The following is a 12886-nucleotide window of genomic DNA, read 5'->3' as shown; positions in this document are numbered from 1 at the left end:
AATGGTCGTACACAGTCGTGGTTGATTGAAGCAAGTAAGCCTGGTTCGTCGGAGTAACTGCCGCAGTGTCTGGAAAATGCCCGGTCTCCGTCAGTCACGTGATACATAACTGATATGATTGAGATCATTGATTCTTGCTTCCGGACGTCAAGAATCACAAAAGGCTAAGGAATCTGACTCGATTCTGTGCTATCCACCTTCAAAATGCCTGTCCCTACAATAGCCGAACCAGCTGCTACCGCAACACCAAAACCTCAAGGTCAACCTGCTCAAAAGAGTATGACAAAAGCTGAAAGAAGAGAATTACAAGAGAAACAAAGAGCAGCTAAAGCAGCCCTAAAAGGACAACCCACACAACAAAAAGAGTCTTCACAAGGTAAACAAGGGGGATCAAGTATAGCAGGACAGACGAAAGCAAAGGCTCCTTCAACTCCATCCAAGAAATCCTTCACTGGTGATATCCAAGGCAGCAAAGCATCCACATCCAAAGATCTTTCTGGAGCGCCCGGGGAAGATATGCCACCCAAGCAATTGTCTCATGGGTTGCGTATATTCTCTCACTTTGGGCAACCTAAGCCAGTTGGACATACTGTGAAGGGTGACATACACCCTGCCATCATTCGCCTAGGGCTCCTTTACTCCGATTTCAAAATATGTGGGGCAAACGCGAGATGTATTGCTATGCTTACCGCCTTCAAACAAGTGCACTTCAATATTCTTCTTTGTATCACTAGTTACTGATTCAGTGTTAGGTTATCCAAGATTATACAACGCCATCTCATAGCACCCTATCCCGTCATCTCATGACGCATCTTTCACCTCAAATTACTCACCTGGTATCTGCACGACCGATGTCAGTGACGATGGGCAATGCAATTAGAGAACTGAAATTGGAGATTAGTGGGATTGATATAGATGTAATTGAACAAGATGTAAGCCTTTTTATTCAGGCTTTCTGCATCCTTGACCGATATTTTTGCAGGCAAAGGAACTTCTATATACTAAGATTGACAATTATATCAGAGACCGAATAATTATCGCCGATGAAGTCATCCAAGAATTGGCGGGGAAAAAAATTAAAGACGGGGATGTTATTCTCACTTACGCCAAGTGTGTGATTCAGTATTGTCACGATCCTTCGATATTGTGATGCTAATCCTGTTCTTGTCTTAGATCATCAGTTGTTGAAAAGGTGCTATTAGAAGCCCAGGAAGAAGGGAAAAAGTTCTCCGTCATCGTTGTAGATTCAAAGCCGTTACTTGAAGGTTTGATTTTTCCCTTTGCCATAACGTCGTGTTCTTACGCCCGACGTGGTCATGATAGGCAAAGTCTTGCTGCGGTCTCTCACCAGCGGACCAAACCCCATACCTTGCACATACGCATTGCTTCCTGCACTTCCTTCGTTATTGACACAAGTGACCATGGTACTCGTTGGTGCCCACGCCCTCTTCTCAAATGGAGCAGTTTACTCTCGAGCGGGTACTGCGATGATTGCAATGATGGCCAAAACGAATAGTGTCCCAGTAGTCGTATGTTGCGAGACATACAAATTTAGTGACGGTGTTATGGTGGACGGTTTTACAAGAAATGAGTTGGGTGAGTGTTATTGAATATATACATCTGAACCAGTATTTCATCCTTTATTCCCAGCGCCACTTTCTGTAACCCAAAAAATCACAAAATTACAAGATGTCAAGCCGACGTTAAATTTGGACAATCTAAATCCTCTTTACGATCTAACACCTCCAACATACATTACTGCAGTGGTCACTGAAGTTGGACTTATACCACCCAGCAGTATTAGTTCGATACCTTTGGCTCTAGGAAAGGCTTCGCTATGATTATGATTTGAAGGTTTCATAGAGTTGTATATTAGTATGCAGGCGAATTGAAATGTAATATTATACACCAAATGAAGCACGTCTAATTGTTATATTAAATGCATCCATTCTATAGTTCCTTTCTGTCGTTCGATTCCTTATTCTGAGCTTGGTTCCGTTCAATAAGCTTCTCTCGTATCCAGTCGAATGCATGTTCCGTTGCATATTCCACAGGGTGATCGAAAAGGTAGGGTAAAATGGGCACAATGGCCAGGCCGGTCACGGTAGGGCCCCAGGTCTTCACTTTTGGGTTCGTGGCATGACGGAAAGCCTTTCGCGACTGGGCAACTGCTGTGTGAATGGTGAAAGCGGGAAGAGCCCTGCGCCTGCTATGAGCATGTGTATGCCAATAATTGGGAAACACGACTCACATGGAGGCAATGGATTGGAAAGTAGCTCGCTGAACAGCGGCAATACCAACTCTAGTCGTCTCGGAGAAATTAGCAGCCTCTATGGGAGAAGGACCTCGATGATAAGTTTTGTATGCGTCATATGCAACATCGCTATGAAATTCAAGGTGTAAGAAAGATAGCCTCGAGCGATAAAAACGTATATCACCCTGAGAGGTATAACCAGGAGACGCCGTATGCAGCTGTGACGACCCAAGGGGGAACCACGGGACGAAATGCTTCTCCGATGTCACTGGTCTGAAATCATGATATATTATTGCAATTAAATTCAGGAAACTGGAGCGCACCCACATAAGCGATATACCGCGTTCCAGCGCGTAGCGCGGTTCTGAGGCGGGCACCGTATGCGAGATAACGGATATCTGAGTCCGTGGTATCAGCGTCTCGCTCAGCAAGCTCTTCGACTTTTTGGGCGGCTGCTTTGGCAGTGATTTCAGTGGACGCCATAGTGGATTGTAGCAAGGCAAATTGTCGGCGTCGGATTGGGCTCGGAGTGAGGTCACTGCGAGATTGCATGTTCGCACGGCATCAAGGCAAGCGAATGAATCACGTGTTCACTGGAACTTCTTCCCTTGCTAGTTGACCACAACGTCGACATCGTCGCACTCGTCGACAACGCCGCCTTGCTCATCACTTAGATGGATACCCGGACACGAACAGCATCGCCCACGACAGAGGGTGCACATGCTAGCCATTCACCACCGCCGCCAGTCCAGGATAAGATATCCGCATACTATTCCCTTGTCTTCCCCCACTTCACGTTCTACATACAGACCCTCTCTATCACCATTGGCCGCCGATGTGCTCCCAATGCTGCCACCTCATCGACGTCGGAGACGCCCCAGGTTGATGTTGACCTCGGTGCACTCAAGAGCGTGTCACGACTGCATGCCAAGATTGAATATGACCAGGAGGAGGACCGTTTTGTGCTTGTCGTTATCGGCCGCAATGGTGCTTGGGTTGACGGGGTGTGGTCCGCCGCTGGGACGCGCGCCCCGCTGGGCGAGAGGTGAATATCCGGTGCTTTATTCCATAGCTTTGCCTAACCGTTCGTGTAGATCTCAAATTCAAATCGCTTCACGCACCTTTCATTTCGTCCTTCCGCCGCCGCCTCCTCCGGAAGATACCCCTTCTCCCAGCTCCCAGTCCTCTGCAAACCGCCCACGTTCGCCTTCCGTCGATATCACCTCCATATCTCCGCCTTCATCGCAGCCTTCACATTCTCCGCCCCCAGTGCAAGTCAAATTGCCGCCGCCGTCTCCTGAACCCGAACTCTCACCCGAACTCTCACCGCAACTCTCCTCACCACCGCTACAGCTTTCCTCTCCTCCACCGTTACCTAAACCAAAGATCAAGCCCCCAGCCCCACCGCCCCGACCACCACCTCCTCAACCGCAGCTGCCTAATTCCAATTCCATCGGTCAATCAAGTAAAGCCAATTCAAAGAAGCGGAAAAAGAACGATGTCGAAGTACCGCCTATTCTCGAACGGCCCAAACCTGAGGACATGCCTCCCAAACCTCCTTTTACATATGCTCAGCTGATATATCGGGGTATCAGGGAGCTTGGCGGGAAGGCTACTTTGCAGGAAATCTGTACGTGGATAATGAACACACATGAGTATTATCGCTATGCAGAACCAGCGTGGATGGTATGTTGTATTGACTCCTTGTCAAGCATTTATGTATCTAATCCATGTTACAGAGCTCTGTGCGTCATAATCTGTCGTCCAACAATGCGTTCTTGAAGATGGAGAGGTGTGGGGGAGATAGAGGCAAAGGCTTTTTCTGGTCTCTCGACGAGAACTATTCTCAGTCATTGGAAGAGCAGGAGTTCAAAGCCAAGCAGGCGGCTTCAGCTGCCGCAAAAGGCGTCGCGTCGGGCTCTGCAGAAGTTGTGGGCAAAAACAGAAAGAAAGAGAAGGGTGGTTTCTTAGAGCCTCCGTTAAAGCGCAGTGTCAAAGGCGATACGAAAGGCGTTCCTCTACCGCCACCTCTCACTTTTTCGCCATTGCCGTTCAAGACTGCACTTTCACCGGCTCCAACCTTGTCAACAAGCTCTGCCCCAGCTGGAGGTCCCTCTATACCATCTGGAACACAAACCACAAGTTCGATCAAACCTTTGTCTGTCGCTACAACTGGCATATTTGCATATCCTTCTCTTCCTCATACCATGCAGGCCATTAGTCCTGCGCAACAGAGCTCGACTGTCACTTCTAGCTACTCCGGTACTTCTCTCAGTGGCTCTAATCCTTATGCTCCTTTAGCACACTCAAAGTGGCACATGCATGGAAATGTTAATCCATCACCATCCACAACAGCAACTTCTTCTACAGCAACTCCTGCTGTTTCCACGCCCGCACCAGCACCTACGCCCGCGCCGGCTACACCACAACCGGCACAGCCAGGTCAGACTGCAGTCCCAGATGTCGTTATCCCGATCATCCTTGGTCCTATACCCCCGACGCATCCGGATTATTCCCCCAACCACCCCAACAATTCTGCGAAGGAAGGTTACATGATTTTGCATGAACGGAAGCTAATTCTGGATCCTGATATCTTCGCTGAATTAACAAAGGAGATGCTGGAGAAACTGGAAGCTATGGGTGCTCGTGGAGCTTTGGGCGTTTTGACAGAGCATATGATCCGGGCTTTGAAAGAGCGCAGGGCTAGGGAAAGAGGCAAAGAACGCGGTGGTCGGCGACCCAGAGGAAACGGCAGAGGTGGAGCAGCGCGCAAAGCGCCTCCCACAACAACAGGGCCCTTTACCAATGTGCCGCTGGATCATAAACGCAAAGCACCTGGGGCAGAAGTGTCTAATCTGGACAGTAGTCAACCTGCGATGAAATCGCTTACACAACCTGTGCCAGTCCCCGGTCCCAGTGCCACCCAATCGTCGACAACCGCATCGACAGACGTTGCATCTGGTCCACCAGTGGCAGATCCTGGATCACCCATTATCATCATTGACGACGTTTCTGAGGACGAGGGGCCAGCTGCGAAGAAGAGGAAGGTGGAAGGCGGAGAGAGTGTCGCATCTGGTTGATCTTTCGTTGCTTTTTCTTTTGGTTCTTCTGCTAGCTTTGTCAGCTTATTATAGCCTACTGTATAGTATTATTGCTTCCTGTATAGCATTTAAGGATCTCAATTCTACACGGATTTTGCATTACTCTGATTCCTTGATGTGACAGTCACTTTCTTGAGTGTTTTCATCCACCTTGATCTCTACCGTCAACATTCAACTTTGTTTCGCTCTATCAACAGATTGGTCTGTAAGTCAGCCCTCAAACATTCAGGAAGCCACACATAATTCATAGCATAGTCAACTTTCTTTACAGAGTAAATTACAAAAAATACATCAAGAATGTGTGCCCAACCATTCTCGACTTCCGGAGCCTCCGAGTCTCTTTCACTCATTCAATCAATTCAGGACTTCACACCCTGAAAGATCGATTCCTAACTTTCGTTGCACAACTTTCTCCAGGCTTTTGTCACCTCATTCGCGATTCTCCTCGTCTGTAATTCATATGGGCTGTGGCGGAACTGCTTCAGTGTCTTGGCCAGACGGGATTCCAAAAGCACCTGTGGAGTAAAGTACGTGTCACCCTTGTACATGTTGATTTGCTGCAGGATGTCGTAAAGCTGTCGGGCGAACTTTGGGTTCAAATTTTCGGTAGCGGCGAATGCAGCAAGTCGTTCGAGGATTTCGACCCATCTGGCTACCTTGAATCCATCAACAAGGGGAGGTGCAGGGACTGGAGCTACTGTCAGTGGTTTGCCCTTCTCTTCGTTGTGCGTCAACACATTCTCTTCGTCAAAGTTCTGAGACGAGTCGCTCTCGTTCGCCCTTTGGTCCCTATCCGATCCAAATAGGTCGTCGTTGTCGTCGTCGCTGTCCTCTGAAACGTCTGTATCCGATACTGGCGGTGCCTCGGTTTCCGAAAACAAACTACCGTCTTCTCCTCCAAATGGCGACTGTTGTTCCGGGCTCTGCACAATCACACGATTCTGCACCGCCGTGATGCTAGTATCAACGAACAAATTGAGACTGGCACCGGTGCTTGAACTTGAACAGGACCCGTTGTGTGCAGCATCTGATGGGCCGGCGACATTGATTTCTTCTGTGCCGGCAACATTTTGAGTTCCGTGCAGTGTCCTGATTCTTTTTGGAGGCCGTGTGTATAATTCTGGCTGCGGCTTCTTCCGCTTCAAGAAAATTGAGCCATTCACCTTTTCCTCAGGCTTCCGAGCTTGTTTGACATTTGAGCTCGAGGTTGACGGGCTTAATGCGGTTCCGGGGCCATGGAAATTTGGAGTAGCCCTTACGGGTCCTTGTATGGGACTTTCTATGTCTCCGTTGGAACCAGTAGCAGTAACTGTTGGGCTTGGACGGGAAATTTCTGCTTCTAGCAAAGAAGAAGCAGTAGAACCTTGGAAAAAGATTCCTGGTTGTTGGTATGAATTGAATGGTGAAAGGTGCTGAAGGTTTAGCCTGGTTGTAAGATTATCATTTGATTGTCCAGTTACTCCAGTATAACTGGCTTTTCTAGTAAATGCAGGAACTTCAGGACAGTAATGGGCTGAAGTTTCCAGTACAAAACTAGACAAAGACTTGGAGTTGGCAATCTCAATGAAATCAATGCTTGATTCATTTCCATAGGTTGGTATCAGGGATATGGTATTGGAAAGGTTGAGAAAGTTGAATTTTGATGGCAATTTGTCAGATTTTGCAAAGGTTGGAGATGGGAGTATTGGGCTTGAAGATGGTATTGATGGTATTGATAGGAGCATTGGGCTTGAAGGTGATATTGGTGGCATTGATGATGGTGTTTGATGGAAAGATAAATGTAGTTGTGGCAAAGATAATTGAGAAGAAGATGGTAATTGCAGTTGATATGCTAAAATAGCACTAGTAGAATTGTGCTGAATATTGCAAGATTGGTTGTGAATTTCTTCAGAAATTATTTGTCTTGAAGAAGATGATATTAATGCAGTATCTCTAGATTCAGAGATAGAAGAGCTAATAATAGCCCATGCATTATCATATTCCATATCTTCTTTGGCTGGAATGAGTTGAATATCTGAGATTGGTGATTTGAATCGGACATTTTTAGAACTAGTTTCAATAAGAGGAGAAGAATTTGAAGTCTATTAAATATTTATATTAGTCAGATTCATACTATCAAATCAGAAATATCATACTTTCAAATTTGATTTTTTCAACAAAGATGTCTGTGTTGTAGAGTTCTTGGAAGAAAATATAATTTTTGATGAAAATTTTGGTTTATTATAATCCATTGAAGTGCCAGGTGGTGTTGTATATAAGGTGGATAGCATTTGAATACTTGTGTCCATATAATGATAGTCAAATCTTTTATGTATAATTAGTAGATGTTTTATTAAAGGAAATAAAAAATACTAACCACAAGTGACAAGGGGTGGTTCTTGGGGGCAAATAAAAGAAGCTTTATGCTTTTTAGCAGATCTTTTATACTAGAATCGTGGGAAGAAACTGAAGCACATGGAGATAAGAATTTTAATTTTAAAAAATTTCTCACGCACAGACCATTTAGAATATTCTAGAAGCTTATTAATGATCAAAACTATGCCACCTTGTTATGCCAAGCAAGTTGTGCTTGACATCTTTACTTGTTCTAAGCACCTTTCAGATTTGTATGAGTCATAGATTGCTATCTTGACATGGCAGCTCTATAAATACTGTAATCTTACCCGGAATAGCAAGTGATGAGAGTTTCTGTCAAGACGGGCGCTGATTAGTCGGAGATAAAGAGGATAAGAGAAAAGTCGAGGAAAGATCCGTAAAGGGAAGAACGTGCGCGTGTTGGGAGACCCCGAGATGACGGCGGGCACAGACACGTTCGCCTGGATGACTCATTCGGAGGCTGAAAATTGCGGAGTGTTCCGGGGGACTTGGCACGTGGATGAGAGGCAAATCGCATTCAATTCCAAACTTGTCGCTGATATCATACCTGACCTCCTCTGCGCCTTGCCGCTCGTCCTCAGCTCTCCTCCTCTCCACATCCACCTACTGCGCACAGACCACTCCATCCACAGGGCTCCGTCCCTGCCCGTCCTCGCTGTCTCCCCCGTCCATGGCCTCCGCCTTCGATCCCCGCCATGCAAATCACCAACAGTTCTGCTTTCCGTCCCCACCTAGCTCCGGCAATGTCACCGCTCTCTCTTCTCCTCGTCTCTCACCTACCAGATCTCACAACGAGCCTCAGTTCGTCGACAGTCTCTTCACCGGTCCCTCTTTTCGCCATTCTCACTCCCTCGCTTCCGTCAGATCAGGCAAGCAGCGTGCCATGTCAAATAGCACCGACTCGGACGGCTACAACACTGCAAAGACCTCTGTCCACAATCCGTCCCGGAGACGCTCTCGAAAGACTATATCTAGGGCTTTGACTCTACCCTCGAGCTCAACTCCGGTGCTTCAAAGCTTTCCGAGCCGTTCTCCCAAAAGGTCGTCCCAGCCTCTCTCTCGCACGTCTAGTATTTCAAGTTCGGCTTCCTCTTCTTCTTCCTCTTCTTCTTCGGTTACTCCTACACATGGCGAGGATCCGCCCCCCCATCATGCAACTTCTGGGATCGGAAGAAAGGTTGCCGCGACCCTGCAATTGTTCAAAGAAACCGCTCCTTTGGACGAATCTCCCGCAGGACCGCTGTCGTCCAGGAGCGAGTCGTCCCTGGCAAGCCGAAGAAATCATTCTTTCGAGGATGTTGAGGATGTTGCAGAGGCTTTTGAGTTTGTTAAACGTTCAGAATGGCCGGACCGCGAAGCAGCTGCAGTCCGTCGCGACAAGAGTATGACCACCTTGGAGCGCGTTAGGACGAGAGACAGTGATCATCAGCTATCAGACAAAATCTCATCTGCTAAGGATATTTCGGATGTCTCACAATGGCGGAGAGATGTCATTTCTAGTCGAGGGAGGCGGCGTGAACGTGCCATCGACGATATTGTTCGCGACGCAGAACCCCATTCCGATGCACCTTTGTCTACTATCAACACCTTTCACGAGACATCCCCAATCTATATTCGACCTCGCTCTCGTGCGTATCCTCCATCTCCATCACCCTCCCGTTCGCCAACCAAGCGCGTCTCTCGCCATTTCCCAGATTCTACTCTTCAGTCTTGTCCCGAGTCTACTCTGCCTGTTTTACCATCCATAGCTACCACACCCAGGAATTCTAGATCTCCTACCCCAGTGCGCGCTGCAAACCGCATTCATGACCCGTACCCCAAAGCTTTATCGCCTTGTGATCCTCCGTCGCCCTGGTCTACAGATGATGAATCTGCCTGGGACACCACTTCTGTTGCGTCGACAGCTGCTTCTAACGCGTCGACATATGGCAACGATTCAGATTCCCACACGCTTTCATCAGCTTTAGAACATCGCCCTGGGGATGCCTGCGATATTCGCCCTACATCTCGCCGTTTCTCAACCTTGGATGATGGTGAAGTCCTAAACACCACGCGATTAAAGAGTCTTGATGATGACACAGTGGCTATCAATTTTGCTGTCCCCGAGGAGCGTCTCCCACATATCCCACTGCGCCCTTTTCGCAATCAAGTCGGTGGACACAGCGCTATATACAAATTTACAAAACAAGCTGTTTGCAAGGTTCGGATCATTATTACATGGAAAACTTTTTCTTGGTTCTCGCTGACTCTTTTTGGTATTCTTCTATCCTTTTATTTCAGCCACTGGTCTCGCGCGAAAATCTCTTCTACGAATCGGTAGAAAGAGAAGCACCACCTCTACTTGGCTTCATTCCACGGTATCTTGGGGTCATGTTGGTCAGTTATAGACGTGTTCCGAAGCGGACTAATGCAAATGGTGCCAGACATGCCCATGATTCCTCGACTCCTGTCCCTCCTAGTCGGCAAATCGTCCCGCATACCACAAGTGCAGACACCATAAAACCGTTCACTCGTCCAGTAATCTCTGATGGCGATCAACACTCATCTGTCTTCGAAGATAAATTTGGCACAGATTTAGATGACGCTGAAATGCCAGAGGTCGTGCTCGATCGCAACCGTCATATCATTCCCGAATGGATACTCAACGGCGGGCGCAACCGCTCTTTGTCATATTCGACTGCTTCCGGATCTTCTTTCATTGCTCAACGCAAGCTCCAATCCACTCAGTTACCCAGAGGAACAGCTTCTAGCCCGGACCTTGCGATACCGCCCCGGTCAGAATACACAACCCTGCGACCCAGTCCTTTGTCAAGTTACCCCACGAGCGGCAGTAATGATGAAATGGAAATTGATGCACCCACTCCCGTCAACTCTCCTAGTCAGAACACCCATGCCTTCCCTGCTCGGCTGACTGAGCGCTCAGATACTCACCCCCTGAGTGGACTTTCCGAGGAAGGTCATCTTCAACGGCCCTCTTTACGCCCATTCAATTCAGACCAAGCGTCCGGATCACAATGGTTTGGAGGCACAGGGTCCACCGTTGTTAATACGAAACTCAAGGACCATGTGTTCAGTACAGTTATCAGACGACTTCGCAAGCGTCTCAGTCATCATCGACCTATTGAGGAATCAAGGACTGAAGATGAAGGTGATATAGCGGATGGGGAAACTGAGTCTGCTTCGAGACGCCTCCAGGCGCGCGTTCGGAGAAAGTTGTTTCGCCATGCAGACCAAGGATCCAGTAATAACTCTCTCCGTCGGATCCAGAGCGATTCAATGCTTCGCGGTCCTGAAGGTTCGTCGCTTTCCTCAGAAGGTCAAGATCGACCGTTGTTCGGCAAAGACCGTCAGGGATCTACGACCCAAGTCGACAATGATCATGTCATTCCTCCGTCTATCAGGAAGCGGAGCCGTTCGCGATCCCTTGAGGCTCCTTCACGAGTACCAGTTTCTTACCATCGGTCATTTTCGGAACAGGGGGTTATACATGAGAACGTCGAGCCTGAGGCCCCTGTTACCCGCCAGAATCATTTCATTTTGATGGAAGATCTGACTGGACGACTGAAGCACCCTTGTGTTATTGATCTCAAAATGGGAACTCGTCAGTACGGTATGGATGCCACCTCCAGCAAAAAGAAGAGCCAGCGCAAAAAATGCGATCGCACCACAAGTAGAACTCTCGGTGTACGTGTTTGTGGGATGCAGGTAAGCATTAATTTTTTAAAAAAATCATTTCAACGTTGACTCCATGCATATAGGTCTGGAACCATGCTACGCAATCGTATGTGACTCAGGACAAGTATAGCGGACGTGAAATCCGACCTGACGAATTTGACTCTGTTCTCAAATCATTCCTGTACGACGGAGAGCGTCTGTTAGCCTACCAAATTCCTGTTCTGCTTCAGAAGCTGTATGCCTTGGCGCGCATAATCAATCGCCTAAAAGGCTATCGCTTCTATGGATGCAGCATCCTCCTCATTTATGACGGTGATCGAGAGGCACAAGAAGTTTTACGCTCCTCCGTTCTGGAGAATCCATCATCTAGAAGTAAACGTGGGGAATCACTCGAACGTCGTTCCAATTCACAGAGCCACGATCATACCCCACTTCGACGATCACATAGCGAAGATCTTCTCGTCGGCTCCGTAGCCAAACGTTCAAACGGACGGAGGAAACGTGGCGAAATCAACGTTCGCATTGTTGACTTTGCACACACGACCACCGGAAGGGATTGGCTTCCCTACTCCGAGTTGGATACGGGCGAACGACGTCATGAAGTTTTTTCAAGCTCAAAGGGATATCAAGCAGAAGTCGACCCCGAGACTGGTTTGATTTACGCTCGTTTCCCTCCTCACTACCCCGACCAAGCCGACCGTGGTTTTCTTCTGGGTTTGAAAAATTTGACATCGTCGCTGGAGGGTATCTGGAATGCCGAACGTATTCGCAGAGTCAAGGCTGCTCGCGATGATCCATTCGCGGCTCAATCACAACTTCCGCCACTCTCATTAGAAGGCAAAGAGATCTTTGAGGAGATCTTTGGTGGTGAAGAGGAAGACTCGGGTATGATTTCTACGTGAAACTCTGCCTTTATTATAAAACCACAAACCACGACTTTCCCCCGACATACCTATCTCCCTTGTTAATGATACCATAGCATTTTTGACTCCTTCCTCATTGTTTGTTTTTTTGTCTTTTCTTGTCCTTATTTTTATTCCACCCACTTTCCCTGAACGCTCATCTGTTATTTATCACGCATAATCATAGACAGCATCATTCTCTCTCTCGCACGCATCACACCCTTGTACTTTACCCATGGGACCCGCCTGATTTTATAAGCCTGTATGGAAGCAAACCCCCGAAAAGTACATGGATCATGTTCTCGTTAATATTTTTTTGTTCAAGAATCTTGTCACTTTGGAATTTTGTATCTTCTAGTTGCACCAAAATAAAAAGATATGTTCTACGTCTTGGCATACACTATAGAATTTCCTGATTTGAACACACTCTTTCCTATTCCGTACAAGGACTGGTTCCTTGGCGGCTGGGCATTCTTTTCTCCTAACGGTCGTCATCGCGGTCCAATTACCGGTATCGACATTCCTGGCCGCATGGTATGGACTCCGAGCTGAAATGCAACCGTCTATCGTGTCGGCGA

General features: G+C 47.6%; 5 protein-coding genes across 5 annotated transcripts; 3 read left to right on the top strand and 2 right to left on the bottom strand.

Annotated features, from left to right (window-relative positions):
* Positions 1–204: 204 nt before the first annotated feature.
* JR316_0004526 (putative translation initiation factor eIF-2B subunit delta) lies at positions 205–1841 on the top strand (the record flags this gene model as incomplete). The annotated part of the gene is made up of 6 exons (XM_047890290.1): positions 205–702; positions 753–932; positions 983–1110; positions 1174–1265; positions 1324–1596; positions 1651–1841. 6 exons carry the CDS (start codon positions 205–207, stop codon positions 1839–1841), a joined length of 1362 nt encoding a protein of 453 aa, XP_047750051.1.
* A 109-nt stretch (positions 1842–1950) lies between these two features.
* Positions 1951–2737, bottom strand: JR316_0004525 (Mitochondrial fission process protein 1; the record flags this gene model as incomplete). The annotated part of the gene is made up of 4 exons (XM_047890289.1): positions 1951–2200; positions 2252–2383; positions 2439–2527; positions 2582–2737. 4 exons carry the CDS (start codon positions 2735–2737, stop codon positions 1951–1953), a joined length of 627 nt encoding a protein of 208 aa, XP_047750050.1.
* A 191-nt stretch (positions 2738–2928) lies between these two features.
* JR316_0004524 (Fork head transcription factor 1) lies at positions 2929–5334 on the top strand (the record flags this gene model as incomplete). The annotated part of the gene is made up of 3 exons (XM_047890288.1): positions 2929–3299; positions 3349–3940; positions 3994–5334. 3 exons carry the CDS (start codon positions 2929–2931, stop codon positions 5332–5334), a joined length of 2304 nt encoding a protein of 767 aa, XP_047750049.1.
* A 410-nt stretch (positions 5335–5744) lies between these two features.
* On the bottom strand, positions 5745–7079 carry JR316_0004523 (uncharacterized protein; the record flags this gene model as incomplete). Its single annotated transcript, XM_047890287.1, has 1 exon — positions 5745–7079. The coding sequence occupies one exon, from the start codon at positions 7077–7079 to the stop codon at positions 5745–5747; it is 1335 nt and encodes a 444-aa protein (XP_047750048.1).
* Positions 7080–8401: 1322 nt separating this feature from the next.
* On the top strand, positions 8402–12860 carry JR316_0004522 (putative inositol polyphosphate kinase; the record flags this gene model as incomplete). The annotated part of the gene is made up of 4 exons (XM_047890286.1): positions 8402–9931; positions 10012–11436; positions 11490–12291; positions 12715–12860. 4 exons carry the CDS (start codon positions 8402–8404, stop codon positions 12858–12860), a joined length of 3903 nt encoding a protein of 1300 aa, XP_047750047.1.
* Between the last annotated feature and the right edge of the window lie 26 nt (positions 12861–12886).

Source organism: Psilocybe cubensis, chromosome 4 (assembly GCF_017499595.1).
Source record: "Psilocybe cubensis strain MGC-MH-2018 chromosome 4, whole genome shotgun sequence".
Classification (NCBI taxonomy): domain Eukaryota; kingdom Fungi; phylum Basidiomycota; class Agaricomycetes; order Agaricales; family Agrocybaceae; genus Psilocybe; species Psilocybe cubensis.
Note: the sequence above shows the minus strand (reverse complement) of the source record. Positions and strands in the feature narration are given on the sequence as shown.